Source organism: Ochotona princeps, chromosome 20 (genome assembly GCF_030435755.1).
Source record: "Ochotona princeps isolate mOchPri1 chromosome 20, mOchPri1.hap1, whole genome shotgun sequence".
Classification (NCBI taxonomy): domain Eukaryota; kingdom Metazoa; phylum Chordata; class Mammalia; order Lagomorpha; family Ochotonidae; genus Ochotona; species Ochotona princeps.
The window spans coordinates 1,518,390-1,536,370 of NC_080851.1; the positions used below are offsets into that span (position 1 = coordinate 1,518,390).

Sequence of the window (17,981 nt, forward strand, 5' to 3'; positions counted from 1 at the left end):
CTGATCCGAGGGTGGACTTCACAGGGCTGGTGGACCGAGTCTGGCTGCATCTGTTCGCTCCATCCCACAGAGCATGCTGGGATGTGAGTCTCCCCTTTCATGGGCTCCTGGCACCGGCAGCGCCCAGAGGCTGAGCCGAGGATGGCCGCAGCTTGTTTTCTCATTGGCAAGGGGTGGGCAAGCAAAGACCTGCAGCCACGGCAGACAGAAAGAGCGGAGCTCGGCAATCAGCACGTACATTGTCAAAGAGCGTCCTGGGAACAACACTGCGCATCAGCACCCGGTGGCACCTGCGCCCCGTAGGTGCCACTGCATCAAAACTGCCCGTGAGGGCCCAGTGGCGTGGCCTAGCGGCTAAAGTCCTCGCCTTGAAAGCCCCGAGATCCCATATGGGTGCCGCTTCTAATCCCGGCAGCTCCACTTCCCATCCAGCTCCCTGCTTGTGGCCTGGGAAAGCAGTCGAGGACGGCCCAATGCATTGGGACACTGCACCCGCGTGGGAGACCCGGAGGAGGTTCCAGGTTCCCGGCTTCGGATCGGCGCGCACCGGCCCGTTGCGGCTCACTTGGGGAGTGAACAATCGGACGGAAGATCTTCCTCTCTATCTCTCCTCCTCTGTATATCTGGCTGTAATAAAATGAATAAATCTTAAAAAAAAAAAAAATAAAACTGCCCGTGAAAGTTTGCTCCGATGGCTGTGCGTGTGAAACAACAACTCTGGTTCATTTGAAAGGATGAGAGAGCACCAGTTTCAGACAGAGCCAAAGTTTCGTTATTGCAGGGACCGAGGGCGTGGAGGACTGGCACGACATCTGCTTGGTCTGTGAAGGTCCAGCTCATTGCACCCCCATGCTGGCAATGACGTGATGGGGCACCGTGAAAGCCACACAAATGGAAAACAAAGCACACGGGAAACCCCTGCATGAGCCAAGCCATGTCCCCATCCCAGGGCGTGCTCTGTTTCTCAAGACTCTCACGTGGCTGGTGTTGAAGTGGAAATGGAAGACGCTGGTGCTGGCACAGCCCTGGGTCGTGAGGGAGGGACAGGGCAGTGGCATTCGGGACTTCACTGGGACGGCCCCACATGCGGAGCTTCATATGACAGAAGGAACTGAGGCGGGGACAGGGGTCAGCCACGCCACAGAGAAAGTGACAAGGAGTGGCATGCCCCGGATGTCCTCAGCAGCAGGCTCTTCTGTGCCCACCACAGGCTTGCAGTGCGGGGACGGCACCTGGAGCTTCTGGAGGCACGTCTGGACACACGCACACTCACTGCACCACACAGAACAAACCACAGGACGAGACGTGTGAGGGCATGCACATCCTACTTTTACCAGGCGGAGGCAAAATGTCAGTGACTTTGCGTACAGAGAGTGGCCACCTTCCAAACATAATTTAATGACTTGTTCACATAATAAGAAACCTTACTTTAAATACAATAGTCTCAAAGAAAAATGTTGTTACAATAGAAAACCACAACAAAAGGTGTGCAAATAGACGTTTATATTGGCTATAAAAGGCAGCAAGAGGGACGGCAAAGCATCATAGAAAAGAGCTCCTGGAGCCTCTATTTACAGTTTTGGGGTCAGCTATGTGTGGCTGCAGCGGCAGCAGGAACTCCCTCAGCAGAGGTGACAGGTGGGCCGCTGTCCACAGGCGAGTGGCAGTCACAAGGCCCTCACCGTGGACACGTGTCTCCGGGGAAGGCCTGCCTTTGCAATTGCATAATGAGTGACAGCTGTTCTCAGCCCAGGTTCCCTCTTATCCTCCGCACACCGGTGTGCCAGAGCCTAAATTATGACAACTCAATTTCCAGTTGCAAAATGCGGCACCGTTGCACAAGCCAACCAACCTACTACCCGAGAACGGCACAGTACTGTACTTGGCCCCATGTGGCTGAGGGGTGTGGTTTTGAACACTGGCTGGAAGAATTCATTGACAGAATCCATGATGCCACTGCCAGAGGAGCACTGGTCAGGCCAGGTGCTGCCAACTGGGGCATGCCACGCCTCCAGGCGCCGTGCTCTGGCGGGCTGCCCAGAACTGATGCAGCTTGGTGGCTCAGAGCCAGCAGTGAATGCCCTCGGAAACATCTGGGGAGCTCAACCGGGGTGCTGGGGGAGCCACCGGGGTGTATAGCAGGGCCCCAGGCCTGGCAGCCAACAGGACAGAGCCCATGACCTGGGTGCAGTGCACACTTGGCTGTGCCAACATGTTCGCCGTGGCACAGCTTTGGCCAAGATAAGCAAGGCAAACATCCAACATCATTGGGCTCTTCTCTGCCTGGGAGCCGATAGCCATGAACTTCAGGTCAGAACTAATATTGGCAGCTTCCTGTCCCCAATCCCCTTGCTTGGGCTGGAGGGAGGGGCCTATCTCCAGGGCAGTAGTCTGCTGCTGGTGGTGAGCTGGGTGTGTCGGAGGCCTAGATGGGTCCCCTGCAACAGTGGGGGCACTGATGGGCATGCACGCGGCTGTCTCCCCCCAGGACTTTCGGAAGGCCTGGGGGTTGTTTCACACGGGTGGGCTGTGTGTGGCCGTGGTGTTCCCTGACCTGAACAGTCCTGCAGCAGTTAGCAGGGGACTGGGCGGAATCACACTGACGCTGGGAACGCCACGCCGCCCCACACTGAGGGTGAGCCTGGGGTGGGGAGAGGCAGGAACCACCGAAGCGAGTGTGGCCCCTGGAAGAAGTCTGGTTTCTAAGGGGCAAGAGCATGACGGTCCCAGATGGGCCACAGTTGCAGACAAGGCTGGGCGCTCTATACCCTCGCATCCTGGGGCACAGATTTGCAAGGTTCTAAGTGCCCGGGGCAACACTTGTCCCCTGGCTCTGCCCAGAGCAGCTTGCACGCTTCGTTCTTCCCCAACACGGCCTGGAGGTCAGGGCTCAAAACCATGTGTTCCTGATCCAACATGGCCTTCCTGCCCTGCAGTCTCCGCACATGGGGTCGGAAGCAAAGCTCCAGGGCCAGCCAGCCCTGCAGCCTGGTTCGCAGCTTCTGGGAACCTGGAGAAGTCGTGGGAGGGTGGGTGCCTGAAGCTGGCTTGCGTCCAGGGGGTGGTCTGGCTTATGGCAAGCTCTAACCCTGGGCTTGGGCCAGGGAGGGGTGGGGTGGGGTGAGGGGAATTCTGGCCAGCAGTCTATGGCAACGTCTAGAAGGCAGCAGTTCCCGGCACGCCCGATGCAAAACTGTCCTTGTTCCTAAAACCAACCAACTAACCAACCAACCAAACCCACCCACCCCCAAAAGAAAACCAACCCCCACCCAGCCAGCGCGCGGTGGTTCTGAGAAGCACCCAGCCCGCGGGCAAGGAGGAGGGCGGCGTCCAGGTCTTAGCTCAAGTGGAAGCGGTGCTCGCCACGCGTGAGGTGGGACGAGAACTCGTACCTGTCCTGGCTGTGGTGACCGCACATGTTGCATTCGAAAGGATCCCGGAAGCCATGGCAGCCCATGTGGATGGTGTACATGACGTGGTCCAGGAAGAGCACGCGGCAGTGTTCACACTTGTAGGCTTTGAGCGGCTCCCCGCCCGTGCCCAGCACGCGCAGCGCCTCGTGCGCGCCCTCGGCGCCCGCGCGCAGCGCCTCGTAGGCGCGCGGCTCCTCCTTGAGGCCCAGCCCGTTGCGCGCGTGGGCCGTGATGTGGTTGGTCAGGTAGATGAGGCCGCCGCCGCCCACGGCCCCGCGCTGCTCGTCGGCGTTGCTCTCCGTGTCCGTCGAGTCGTGGCAGCTGTTGCTCGGGGACGCCTCGCGCTCTGCCGACGCCGCCTTGGCCTTAGAGAGCAGCAGCAAGTTCTCCACGGCGCCGTCCTGCGCCGCGTGGTTGGGGCGCGCGGGCGGCGGCGCCTCGGGCGGCTTGTGCAGCGGGTAGAGCGGGCTGAGCACGGGCACGGGCTCGCCGCCTCCCGCCGGCGGCGTCTGCACCAGCGGGCGCAGCGACTCGGCGCCCAGGTAGTTGATGGCGTTGTTGATGGCCTGGTCCATGACGTGCGACGTCATCATCTCGTTCTCCTTCTCGTAGCCGGCGCCGCTGTCGTAAGGCAGCTCCGACAGGCACTTGTCCCCTGTGGGAAGTGGGCGCAGCGTGAGGTGGTGGCGAGGGGGCGCGGGGCACAAGGGTGACGGCCGGTGTGTGTGGTTGTGGGGGTTTCAGCGAAGGGGCCCTGGGGGTTGCTGCGTGGATGCGCGAGCTGTAGATAAGGGGCAACGGACGTGTGTGGTGGGGAGGAGAGAGGGGTATGCGGGATGAGGGGCGGGGTGAGGGGCTGGATGAGGGGCTGGATGCGGCAGGCGTGGGTGCGTGGAGTCAGGGTGAGGGGGCTCTGGGGGCATGGACGCAGGAGGCCCCCTGGGGCCCTGTGAGGCCCAGAATGCTCACATGCAGGCTGAGTCCCGCCAGGCACCTGGAAGCCATGGAATGTGCCAATCAGACCTGACCTCCCCAACATACATAACCATTATTCCTGCCAGGTATGACGTGAGACAACATTTCACACAAGACCTCAGTGGCCAGGAAAGCCATCAACAGAGTGCTGGGGCTGTGGGGCTTAGGATCCCATGGTGTGTTTCGGGGGGCGGGGCATACTTGGGCTGAGAGCAGGTGGGGGAGGCGCACATTTAAAACAATAACTGGGATAGTGGGGAAACTGGCCCTGCACATCGTTTGGACTGGCATCCTGGGTATGTCACCTTTTTACCTATTTGAATATTTGAAAGGCAGAGTTACAGAGGCCACTCCCCAGACACACCCAGACTGAAACCAGGAGCCAGCGGCTTCATTCAGGTCTCCCACAGGGCTCCAGGGGCCCAAGGGCTTGGGCCATGCTCTCCTGCTATCACAGGAGCACCACCAGGGAGCCAGCTCAGACGCGGAGCAGCCAGGACCTCATTTGCCACTCATATGGGAGACCCAGCTGAAGCTCCTGGCTCCTGGCTCTGGCCCAGCCCTGGCTGCTGCGGCCATCTGGGGGGAGGGGACAGCAGATGGAAGAGCTGTCATCCTCTCTGTAATGCTCTCCAATTAATACATAAATATCAAACCCCAAAACCAGACACAATCCCACCTCCCCGGGAGACGCAGGGGATGGGAAGCAGCCACGGAAGCCAGCAGGGAAGCCCTGGGAGGGCCTGCTGCTCCCCTGGAGGCCCCAGACTGCCTGAGACTCTGGCTAAGGAGCTTTGGAGGTGACAGCTAGAGGACTGACTCTCCTCGAGCTCCTGGTCATAAATGGAAGGAAACGATGGCTTCACCAGCGAGCTTGTTAGCTACAGCACCCATCTGCTGGTTGTAGGCAGGACCATTGGGCCATGCGGCTCTCAGTGAGAGGAGGGGAGTGTCCCCCCCGGAGCCATGGGGCACCTGAGAGGCCCATGTGGAACCCCTCTGCTTCTGTCCTTCAACATGCCTGGCCGGGGCAGCCCGTCTCCCCTGGCTGGGCAGCCCGTCTCCCCCTGCCACAGCAGCTGCAGGGCAGTTTGCAGCCATGAACGATTATCCCAGCCTGACAAGCACATGGTACACAGGGGCTGCACCAGTAGGCAGCTAGATCTGAAGTGTGGCAGCTGGGACTGATGCCCACGTGGGTGCTGGCATTACGGGTGGCAGCCCTGAAGGTGGCACGCACAGGCTTCCTGCACAAAGCCAGGCAGGTGGCGAGAAGAGAGGGGGTTTGGGTTTTGAGGGGGCTGAGTGAAGGGGCTGGAGCTGGGCTGGGGCCAGAGCCATGCAGGTGGTCGGCAGGAGGGGTGGGCAGGGTGTGACCTGGCAGCTACCTTGGCCTAGGAGAAAGGGAAGCTGCTGAAGGGTTGGGAGGGTCCCTGAGGGCCGCCTGTGAGTCCAGGCTGTGGTGGCAGCAAAGGGCCCTCACAGACAGATGCACTGCTCTGTGGTTCCTACAGACTGAAACGGTCTAACAGTCCAGGAGGGCTCCCATGGCAGGTGAAGAACACCGGGCGTGCTTGCTGAGGGCAGTGCCTGTCAGTCAGACAGCAGGCTGCTGGGCAGACACATGCCCTGCTCCCCTATTCATAGCATCAGCGACCCCTGAACCCACAGAGCAAACGTGGCCCTGGCTGGGGCACCCCTCCCAGGTCTGGAAAGCTGGCAGGCGGGGCCTCTCCCACAAAGGCCACGGGGGCAGGACCTCTCCCCCTAAAGTCCACAGCGGCTGGCTGCCCTGCCGAGGCTTACCGAGTTTTGTCAGAGTTGGCCTTGACTTGCTGTGAGGCTCGTGACAATAACTTCGGAGCAGAATAAAGCTACTCGGTTTGCACCCAAATCTCTCCTACCCTCAGACCGCCCCCCGCCCCGGCCGAGACGAGGAGGAGCAGACTTTGTGGCCAACTCTGTTAAACGTGTTCGCAGCTCAAGCAAAATTGGTGTTTTCCTAGCTAGTCATCCTAACCTCTCCCCGAAGTCATGGTTTTGTGGTTTCCCCAAACAATAATCTGTTGTTTTACGAACTCGGTGTCACCAACAACAGGTGGAGAATAGGAAACCAGCGTATTCCAAGTTGCCACAGCATATCGAAACCACCCATGCAGTGTTTCTTCCCTATTAGCCAATGAAATGAGCAAAAAAATAAAACAAACTATGGAATTGACCACCAACAATCAGCTGGGGAGGTTTGAAAGAAAAAAAATCAAGGGCCATGGAACGAATAAGAACATTCTGGTACAACATACAGAATCAAGCTTGGCTGCTGACTTCACTTCCAAAACCTGGGCTGTGAACCCACAGCCTCCTCACTGTTTTACTTAAGAGGAAAATGTCCATAGGGAACCCAGCAGGCTCCTCCTCTTCTCACGGCAAGAAGCGGAAGACAGTGAAAAAGCTGGCCTCCCCAGCAGAACAGCCAGGGCCTGGAAGCGGGGTACGTGGAGGGGAAGCACTCCGACTCCCAGCAGTGCCCCTTGTGGGATGGGTCATCCCACAGTGCTGCTCTGTCAGGGAAGGAGACAGCGGAGGGCAGATCCTAGCCAAGACGCCTGAGTCCCGCTTCACCAGCCTGGGTTAGCCTGCCGGGGCCGACCCTCAGGGAGCAGTAACCGCTCGGGCAGCTGAGCCCCCCACGCGTGCGGGAGAGTGGCTGCGTTCCTGCCCCCTGGCTTCGGCTGGGCCAACGCCAGCTGTGTGGCCGTTGGAGAGTGAACCAGCAGATGGGAGATTGGTCTCCTTGTCTCGCAACAAGAAGAAAGCAAGAAAGAGAAAACAGCAAGAGCATCTTGTCATTCAGGAGAAGGAGGGTGAGATAGGCCTTCACCATGTCCACAGCAAAGCCACACCGTCCAACAAGGTGGCGAGATCGACGGTTCTCCCAGCCAAGCTGGTTGTCATGGGCCAACGCCACAAAGGGACAGCAGAGCCGTCACCTTCTGCGAAGGAACTGCTTGGGTGTGAAGTGTGCTCAACCAAGAAATGGGCTAAACTAAGCAGAGACTGTGGCTAAAGGGCTGGTAGCAAACACCCAGTCTACTTTGAGAATTATGCCTGCAGGACACCCGGGGAGATTGCAAAGCTGGACAGAGCAGAAGCTGTGGACACGGCGGGGCTGGTGCTGTGGCGCAGGGATGGAGCCAGCTTGCCCATGCAGCTTTGGTCTGAGTCTCAGCTGCCCCCTTGCCATCCAGCACCGTGGAAATGCACCTGGAAGGCAGCAGCAGGTGGTCCCTGCCGCCCACATGCCGCCCACATGGGGGCCTTGGGAGCAGGTCCAGCTGCAGCCCTGGGGACGAACCAGCAGGTAGCTGCTCGCCCCGTCTGTGTGTGTGTGTCTCCCCTCTCTTGTAATTCTGCCTTAAAATTTCTTTTTTTAAAAGTAAAGAATTATGGAGATCAAAAGCTGGAATTACGTGAGTTTTCAAAGCATCGAGACAGTAGATATTTTCAGTGTATTGAAAGAAGTGCATTCAAGGCTGCTACTGCTTCCCGTAACGTTTAGTTTTGGAGAAAGCCTCTACAAGCAGTGTCCCTTCCCCGCAGAGGCTGGCGAGCTGCACATGGCCCCGTCTTCCAGCGCTGTGGCCTGCTTTACAAGCCTCCCTGTCCCTCGGTCCCCCTCGTGCTCAAGCTGCCCACTCCTAAGAGGGACTCCAGAAAATTCATGGAGAAGTACAACTAAAAGATGAAGAATTTAAAATCTTTGCAATGTTATTTTTCTTTCAATCAACACATCGTTTTCTCATGTTTTCCATGAACTTTCTGGAAGCCTTTCTCCTTGAGGCGCTCACTTCCTTTGTGGATGTTGGGTTTTGCTTCGAGACAGTGATCTTTTTTATTAGAACTTGTTCTGCTGAGCACATGCTGATACAACAAGGGTTCTTGGAATTGTAACGGGGAGCAGGAATTCGGGCTGTTTCCTCCTTGGGACTTTCTCCACCTTCACAAAGTTCTCACCACAGTCACTAGGCCAGCTGAAGACTGCAGCTCTGTGCCATCCACTTCCAGGCACGCTGCCCGGGCTCTGCTGACCCGAGTCCTGGGAGCTCTCTGATGGCCAGGGTGGCTGAGGCCTGCTGCTGGACACGCTTCTCCCCATGCTCACCCAAGGTCTGAGTCAAGAACTTTCCTCCGAGCTCCGTGTGAAGGCAGCCTCATGTACTGAGGGCAGCGCCCCCTCCAGGTCACTCCGAGGCACAGCTGGAGCCGGGCCTGGCCACATCCCAGTGTTCTAAGTCTGCTGGGGCTGGTGGCCATGTCCTTGAGCAGGTGCAGAAGTCAGCTGGCCCAGTAGAGGGCCAAGAGGCTGGGAGGCTGAAGCGGTTTATTTCAGAGCTGGGAGATGGTGACAGGGTCCCTGTGGCCAGACGCTACTGTGCAACTCTCATCCTCCTGGGGTTAGCGTCTCCTTGGGCCTACCTTTAGGTGGCAGCTCTCTCCGTCAGGGCATTGAGTGTGTTTTCTCTTTTAATAAGGGACAATGCCCTCCTCCCTGTGGTCTCGCCCAGCTGGCTAGGTGGGTGGAGGGACTGCGGAAGGCAGAAACAGACCCCACTTCCTGAGATGGGTGACGGTCTCTGGATCCACACTGCTGCCTTGGGCTGTTCCTCGGGGCCTCCAGCAATCGCTGCCTGTCCTGGGAGGGGCCTCAGAATGGGGCTCAGAGCCACTGGAGACCTCACTGCCTCCTGTGCCTCTGGACACTGGGGCCCTCCCCTGTGGCTGGAGGCTTTTTGAAAACCAGTTTTCACACCGACTTCTTTCTTTCCTGGCCTCCTTAGCCCTTGTCTGCACCACCCCTACTTCCCCGAGAGCTCGAGAACATCCCCGTCGGAAGTGGCAGGAGGGAGGCGGTGCCCCAGGAGCTAGGCCTCCTCTGTACTTCCCCTTCTTGCAGGTGCACCCTGGTGTGCCACCCCCCTTCCTGGCCTGTCCCCAGGACGGACCTCCATCAGGCATGGATACCAGGAAGTGCCGGAACGCCAGCACAAACCTCAAAACTGGCAGGGCACCTCCTCCAGTAGCAGGCTGTGTGCCCCACCTCTGCATTTGAGCTCCCACCCTCTTTCTCCAAACTTCCTCTCCCCATGCTCACGGCCACCCTCCCTCAATCAGTTGGCCCTTTCTGATCAATCTTGGGCCCTGCTGTCTCCACCTCCTGGGCTGCAGTGTCCATCCTAGTACACGAAGCTTTCTTCCTGCCTCCAGCACAAAGGACTGGCTGCTTTGCTTGGGCCACGGGGACAACAGTTCCTACGGGAAGTCCAGGACCGTCCATCTGCCATGCCAGAGCGTCCCTGTGGGCACTGGAGCTAGTCAGGAAATGGACCCCTCTGGCCCCGCTGGCCCCTGCCCATCACCCCACAGCACCTACTTGCTCACAGCCCTCACAAAGCTGTTAGTGGCCCTTGTTCCTGGACACCACCTTCCCATCCCACTCAGGATCAGAACTGACCCCTGTCATCCCCAGGTGAGTTGGTGTCCATATCAGCCAGGCAAGAGTGCAACCAGGCCCCGGGGGAGCCGAGGTTACTCCTCTGGAGCCACAGCCAGCTACCCAGCAGCTCTGACCCACCAGCCCTGGGCAGCTGTGACCACGCTGGGAGGGTTTCATCCCTGTCAGCCCCAGCCAGGGACATGGGCAGCAGTCAGAATGACAGCCCTAGCTAGGTCCCTGCTTTGCGTGTTTCCCCCTCAGAGGCCTCTCACCGGGTGATGCCTCCCCTGGGGCGGCGTCGGCGATGACCTGTGACAACCCAGGCATGGGGGCTTTGCTGCATGGGCCCTTGGGCCGTTCTGGGTTCATGCTCTCACCCCGGCTTGCCAATCTCTCTGCCTCTAGAGGGGAGCAGAACCTCTAGGAGGAGGAACTTTGGTGGGAGAAGGGTGTTTAAGAAGTGTTGGGAAGCATGCGCCACTGCTTACGGAATGTAATCGCTCAATTTCCGCTCTTTACAGACAAGATTCCCTGCCTGCCCAGCGCTTCGGCCCGCCCTGCCTGTCTGTTCCGTGAGGGACTAAGCTCTTACCGAGGAATTTCTGAGGCATGGAGCTCTTGCGTTTGGCGACGTTGCTTGCGAGTCTGTCCAGCACGAGGGAGCGCTCGGACCCCATCTTGCACAGGTCTTCTGCCATCTCACTGTGGTTGGCTTCTTCTTTAATGACTAGAGCCAAACAGTCAGACAGGCCAGTTTAGAACTCTTGCGTCCAGAGGCTCCTGAGGTGTCCACAGTAAACCCACCACCCAGACACCGGTGGCGGCCAGGCCCTCTGTAGAGATGACCGCGGGTCCTCCCTGGTGCCCAGCCAGCCAGATGCCCCTGTAGCAATACCACCTGCTGAGGGGCGCTCCTCTGCCATCTACTCATTGCAGGTCCCCCAGAACAAGCCCATGCCAGCACCTTAGGCTGCCCTGGGACTGTATACTCGTGTGCCCTGGCAGGGTCCTCTTTTTCAAAACACCCACAAGCCCAGCACCTCAGGCCACTCAGATCGCAGTCCCATGGGATCCACCTTTGCCCACTGGCTCAGGATTCTTGGCAAACCACCCCAGGGGAGAACTCTGAATGCAGGGCACTCTTGATGCCCCAGGCCTGCCACACTCGTCTCTGCCATCCCTCACATCACCCAGGAGAGCACTGTGTCCTCAGAAGCCTGTCATGTTTGCTTCTCGATCACATGCCAGCACACTTCATGCACCTGTCTCTCATCGGCCTGGATAAGCAGCTGAAGGTGTGACCTGGCGATCTGGGACACCCCTCCAGCCCGTGCACCTGCCCGCACGTGACACCAGTTCCTTGCTTCCCTGACTTTCCTTCTTCCAGGACTTCCACACACAACACTGCTTTCATGGGGTGCTGGACATCACTCTTGTTTTTAAAAATGTTCCCAGGACCAGTGTTAGGGTGCAGTGGGTTTTGTCGTTTGTGGGAATCCCATATTGGAGCTCTGGCTGGAAATCCACTTTTCTTCCAGTTCCCTCCTAATGTGCCTGGGGAAACGGTGGGACATCGTCTGAGTGCTTGGCCCCTGATGCCAGGATGGAGTTGCCAGCTCTTGTCACTGGCCTGGCACAGTGGTGACCACTGGGGGACTGAACTAGTGGATGGGGTGGCAGGTCTTTCTCTCTCTGTGTCTTCTGTCACTACCTTTCAGATAGCTAACATTCTGTCTTTCAAAATGAAAGAGTGGCCAGTTCTGTCATCTGTTCCTCCAGGTACACTGCACGACGCATTGTCAGCACGTTCCAGTAAGATGAGCTGACAGCTGGCGGGGCATGCTCACGTCCCTGCGTGCTGCAGTGTGGCCTGCACCTGTCCACCCCGGAGCCTGTACGTTTACTGCCGAGGGCATTTCTAAATATCCTCTGCTTTCGTGGCTCTCGTGAATGTTATTTTAAAAACAGATTTCAAATTGGTTATTATTGCTGGTACATGTAGTGTTTTTTAACATTAGAAATACGTGTTATCAAATGGGCAAAAAAACACTCTCCCTACCCCGAATTACATGAAGGGTATACAGAAACACAGCCAGCCCAATCCACGGTAGTACACCTGCCCCCTCAGGCGCCAGGCTTCCTGTTTGTGCTTCTACCTGGGACCCTCAGCGCTCCAGGCCACAGGGCCTCCCAAAGTGGATACTGACCCCAGCAAGTGGGGGATTGAGGACAAAGCGCCCAACCCCCCACCTGCTGTGGCCTTCACCAAGGGATTGCGACACAATTTGCGTGTCAAGGCATGGATTCTGAAATGCAAAGACATTAGAGAAAAGAGGTGAACAAAAGACTTTGCTAAGAAAAATCATAAAAAATTTCATCTTTCCCTGCATCCTCTAAACAAGGCCTTGGTTTACCTCCTGGGTCTGGCCCGGGGGGACCCATTTGTCTAAGCACTGACCAGTGCTGGTCCCTGGTGTCCTTGGGTGTGAGGAACATGGCAACCTGGTCAAGGCGCAGGGACTATCAGCCCGGCACTGGAGGTTGACCCTACCTGGCCCCCAGATGTCCCTCACGTTAAGTGTAGGAGCAGAGTCCTTTCAGGGTCTCCCCTGTTCTCCTGCTTCCTGAGCCAGCACCTGCATCGGCCAAGCAGGAATGCTTCTGCTGACAGGCAGTTAGGCCATGTGGCACACAGTGATGAGGCTAGAATGGGAAGAACTCAACCAAGTGCCAGCCTGCCTGGCTCCATTGCTGCTGCAGCAAGGGATGTGGTCGTGCCTTCCCAGGCCCCTTGCAGCTCGTGGGCATTGCTGGTCACTGTGGTATAGCCCATCACTTGGCCAAGGGGGGAGATGCTGCCAGCCACTGGGACTGCCACAGGTCCCCTGCAGGCTGGTCCACTGGTGGAGATGGATCAGAGGGGGCCAGGTTTCTGGGCCTGCCAGTGGCCAGCCTGCTTGCTGACCTCACCCTCTGAGTGCTGCCTGACTGGGAGCACCTCATGTGGTTAGCAGGGTGTCCCCGGGTCACACTGGAGTCAGATTCAGGGACGGACTCCGAAGCAGATCTCGGGGAACCTGTGGCCTGTTGGGGTCCCTCAGTTATCTGCTTCACAAGGAAGTACGTCAGGGAGTGAGAACACGGATGAACTTCAGAAAAGAATCAAGGATGTCTCTTTTGGTGCAAACATTTTGTAAGCCATGCATGCGCACAGTTCTTCAGTAGGACTGTTTGAGCGTCTGGCTGCAGGACCATCAGTGGACACTTGAGTCCCCTCCATTGGGGGTAGGCGCTTGTGCTGCCTCCTCCCACGGCAGGTCATGTACCCCCGCTGACCATGTAAGCAATGTGTGAATGTTTCTATTCCATGCATTATGGAGCAGCGACAAGGGAGGAAGTCCGTGTCTTCACATGGACGCATTTCCCCCAGACACGGTAGGTGTGCAGGTGCGTCCCCGCGCAGGGAAGCCTGGGACATTGTCCTCTGTGTCTTCCTCACTGTCTTCTCAACCCCATGTGTGTGCCAGACCACTGTACGCACAGGGCTTGGGGCTGTGGACAATATATCTTCACTAAATGTTGGTTGAATGCATCAAATGCTTACTAAGCATTATTATTATGCAAACTACATCATTAGGAGCCCTTGTTTATTTGCTTTTCACAGGAAAATACAGTATCTGAGTATTCACTCTTTTAAGGAACAAAAGCGTCCTTCCACCCTGTTTCCTCCTACCCGGGGCTTGTCTACAAACCACAAGCCACTAAATTTCCAGCTCTACTTCAACTTTACCAGCCTATTTCTCCTGTCTTTTCCACCCAAGGCCCTCCCAATGTCAAGACGGAGCCAGTCAGCTGCTGGGACTTCCTCCTGACTGCTTCCACCTCTGCCATTAGCTGCTGCTGACGCCCAGTGGCTGCTTCCTCAGGAAGGAGGCTCAGTGAAGTCTGGACTGTGACCTTCAGGCCTAGTTCAGAGCCCAGAGCATGGTCCCAGAGGCTGGGCAACGGGAGTGGCCTCTCTGGCTGTCCTGGGCAGTGCCTCACATCCATTGTGATAAGTTAGGAAGGTTCCTGTTTGCACTGCCTCTTGCCAGGTCACCCCTGTCATCATGGTCACTTCACATTATCCAGGACGTGACTTGGAGGATGGCTCTTGTGCAAGGTGCATGGAAGCCGGCCACCAGGAGGAAGCAACAGCGTGCCCTCTGTCCTTGGCCAGCCTGAGTGCTGGGCCCAGCAGGCTCCTCCTAGCCCCTTAGATGCCAAGTCCCAGGCAGGCGCAGACCCTGAGCCCCTGACCAGGACCCAGGCTAGCTCAAAGCCTGGGTGTTCTTAGTTGAGCATCTTCACATGGAAGAGCAGTTCTAGAGCCAGTTTCACGTCTTATTCTGCTACCTTAGCACATCCAATCCATTGTTACTCGGGGGTTGAAAATAAAAAGCACTCACACCAGCACCCCAAAAATACACATGGAATGTGGGAACAGCCCCTGTTCACTTTGGGGGGAAGTGGCTCTTGAAGCCCAGCTGTCTGGTCAGACAGCGGCTGAGCAAGTGGGGACCTCGGGGGCTGTAGCATCACTGGCCATGCAGCCAGGAGGGGACGCAGGCCTGAGGCTCCGCCCCAGCCTGGCCCACAGGTGCGAGCCAGCTGCGGGGTCCTCCAGGCCCGCCTCCCTGCTTCTGCGCTTACCTGGGTACAGCGTGCCTGGAAGGCCCATGCTTTCCAAGTAGTTGTGGCATCGCTCTTTATGTTCCTCTAAAGAGCTTCGCTGCTTATAGCTTCGGCCACAATATCCACATTTGTGAGGTTTACCAACTGCGGAAAACACAATGGAGTGAATGTTGGCCTTGTGTCTACTGGGGATGCATGCAAGACAATCATTACCAAAAAAGCAAAAAAAAAAAGTCACTCCCGAGAGCTAAAAGCATTATGGTGGCGGTCAAAATCACAGAACTGAAAAAAGTCAGCTCCTAGCTTCCCTGACGGTTCCCTAAGCCTACTGACTCCTGCCTTGCTGGGGCTTGCCTGCCGTGCAGCCAGCTCCTCTCCATGCCCCACAACACCATAGGCTGGACAGGGATGTGAGAGACCCATGGACCGGGACGTGGACTGGGGAGCCCATGGGCTCACCTCTACAGCAGCTGGGCCAGCTGTGGTGCGGCACTTGGCGCCACACCAGTTACAACCAGAGCGAGCCCCACTCCTCTGGCCCATGTGGAGGATTCATGGTCTCCAGGAAACAGTGGAGGGAAAATTCACTCCAATGAGGTGTGCAGAACAGAGAGCAGGAGGTACAGATACTCAACGTATTTCCTGCAAACAGTGCCTGTGGGCGAAGTTCTAGTTGCTCCCACAAATCTGGGGCAGGAGCAGCTTGTGGCCCAGCCCTGTCCCACACTGTGGGCCTCCCTACTGTGCCACTCAGAGTGGCAGTCACCCACTGCATGTGGCTGCTGAGCACTCAGAGGCTGCCTGGTGCCAGGGAGAACTGAGATTTTTAATTTGCAACGATTAAAATGTAGAGCCACGTAGGGCTAATGGTCCCAACACTGGATCATGCAGTTCTATGGAATGAATTCCTCTCTTCCTGGCTTTTACTGACTAGAATTTTAGAAAAACAAGGCCTGCCAGGAATCTGTAACAGGTGTGGGCTTAAAGATCCCTACGTACCATCAGAAGAGATGAAATGGATATGGAGCTGTTCGACCTCCCACCCCAAAACAAGAATCTTCTACTTCGTTCTGTGTTGTTTGATCTAACATATCTCTGACTAGCACATGGAAGTCAAAGACATTCAAGTGGAAATGTCTGGCCCCTGGCGACCAGTGTTTGCTGGGGTCAACTCTCCTCGGGTGAGTGGAAGCTAAGATCTCTGAAGAGAACACGCACATTCAAATGTGACTTGTGGATCGTTTAGTAGAGGAAGAAAGGCACTTTCCTCAGCTGCAGAAACCAAGATGCGCCCCAACACCAGGACATAATGTTGAAACATCCCACGTTGCCTAAAACTTCACAATGTTCAAGTCCTGCCCTTTTCTGGAAAAACTATGAGGCTAGCCACAGCATGGCACCTGACCACCACTGTTCCCAGTATGTGGCCATTTCTCCCAATAGCTCTGCTGAATGTGGCTCAACTGAGGCAAGTCTAACGCACAGCCCAGACCCTGGGGGAAGGAGTCTGAGGGAGTGGGCAGCGCTCAGGAAAAACGGGAAGGAAGGGGACGCCCCCTCCCTCCCTCTGCCTCGCCCTGCCCCACCTCTCTCCTGCCTGGACACATTCCTTCTCCAACTCTCTCCCTATGAAGTTGCTGGTGTCTGGTCTGGCCCAAGGACCCCAACAGGTACTCAGGAGAGTTCTAGGGGGCTCCTGATTGCTAAAGGAGCAGGGGAGTGAGCCCTCCACAGAGCACAGCTGCCTCTGGGTGTGTAGACCCAGGTAGAAGTCTTTAGTTGGCCCTTGGAGGAAGCTGCATCCCCATGTCCCTGAGCGGTGGGTGCCCACAGCACTTCCAGAGGTGGGCTCCACAACTGGTGCTCCCCAGTGTCTGCTCATGGCTTCCTGCCCCATGCCACACCTGTGCCAGGCCCTGCCTGGAGCATGGTGCCATCCTGGAGCCAGCAGAACCAGAGCGCCGTGCCCTGCTGGGGATTACAAGGACTTGTCTGAGACTTCAGTCACTGGAAGGCAGAGGTCAGCTGTCAGTTGCAGAACACGCCTGTGCATTTCCCAGGGGCTCAGATGTTATTCCATTGGTCTCTGTCCTCATGGCCAAGGCCACTTAGGCCAGGCACCGCTGTCACCCCCAGGCAGGCCCACCATGCTCCTCCCATGGACATGCTGGTGTACTGCACACATCCTCCTGGGGTCCATGTGGGGGCAGGCATGGCCCACGGCCACCCCCGTTGACCTCTGCTCCCTGTGAGGAGCTGTTCCTGAGCCGGGCTCAGCTCACCTGAAGCACTCCGTCCCGGAGGCTCCCCTCTGTCCCTCCCCAGGGGTCTGCATGTCCCTGGGCACCAGCCAGGAGGGAGGCTCCCTTCCGTCCCTCCCCAGGGGTCTTCATGAGCTCTGTCCAGGGGCCCCAGCCAGGAGGGAGCGCAAGTTGCTATAGCTTGACCTTTCCCAGTCTCCGTGAACTCATATGCTCACTTCAGGGGCTTCAAAGCCAACGTCAGAGCCTGGCCGCTGTCCTGCAGGTCCCTGAATTCCTCTTGCTGACAACCCCACCAGAGGCTGACCAGACTTAGAGCATCACCTGACCCCGTGGAGGATGAGCATCCCGAGGTGCCTGGGCAGGGTGGCACCAGGAGATGGGCACAGGCAGCATCCCTGAAGCACAGCTGTTCCATATGCTCATCACGGTTGAGAAAGGTGGCCGGAGTCTGTCACTGTCCCCAGAGAACACCTGCTCCTACAACCACTTGGGTGTGAGCCATTCCAGGCTGACTCGGCGAACACTCGGTGAGGGCAGGGTCAGGGCCTACCCGGTCCCACTGTCAAGACCTTCAAGGTGCCCCCAGGTCAGGCATGTCAGGCCAAGATCACACAATGCATGTTGGCCCACCCCTTTCCTGTGCTGACCTGCAGGGTCACAGCTGCCAGGTGTGTCACGGGGCGGGGCTTACCTGTGACCCCAGCACTAACACTACAAATTATTGGGGTGCACTCTGCTCTGAGAGGGGGTACTGCCTTTACAGGCTCTGTGCCCTTGACCCTCCCGAGTGCCCAGGTGGTTTCTGGTGTAGCTTACCTGGGCTGAGCAAGGCTCTCAATCGGGTCACCCCTGCCAGGAGACTCCCATGACTGCCACCTGTGCTTGGCTAAGGCTGAACAACGCCCTCCAGTCCTAGCCAGCAAAATGCTCCACTGGGCCCCACTTACCTGGCTGGGTGGGACGAGGCTTCCTAGCTTGGGTTCCTGTGTGCGTCCATGTGTGTATTATGCTGGTGTGCACCCGTTCCCATACCTGTGCATGCATGTGAATATACACATGTGCACTGTGCGTAATTCCCGTGCCTGCATATGTACCTGTGGTCCTTTGTGTGTGTGTGTGCATACTTCCTCACCTCTTTCCTCTGGCTTCGACTCACAGGGAAAA

General features: G+C 57.3%; 1 protein-coding gene across 6 annotated transcripts in view; it reads right to left on the reverse strand.

The window, feature by feature from the left end:
* Nucleotides 1-3,223: 3,223 nt before the first annotated feature.
* Nucleotides 3,224-17,981, reverse strand: part of IKZF1 (IKAROS family zinc finger 1) — a 69,862-nt gene continuing 55,104 nt past the window's right edge. For 4 of the 6 annotated variants that reach the window (XM_004582220.2, XM_058678147.1, XM_058678150.1 and 1 more), the window contains 3 exons: nucleotides 14,572-14,697; nucleotides 10,472-10,606; nucleotides 3,224-4,068 (listed from right to left, as the gene is read on the reverse strand). In XM_004582220.2, the coding sequence (XP_004582277.1) occupies nucleotides 3,338-4,068; nucleotides 10,472-10,606; nucleotides 14,572-14,697 (992 nt within the window). In that variant the 3' untranslated portion in view covers nucleotides 3,224-3,337. The remainder of the gene's footprint in view (nucleotides 4,069-10,471; nucleotides 10,607-14,571; nucleotides 14,698-17,981) is intronic. The other 2 variants (XM_004582225.2, XM_004582219.2) reach the window with 1 other exon arrangement.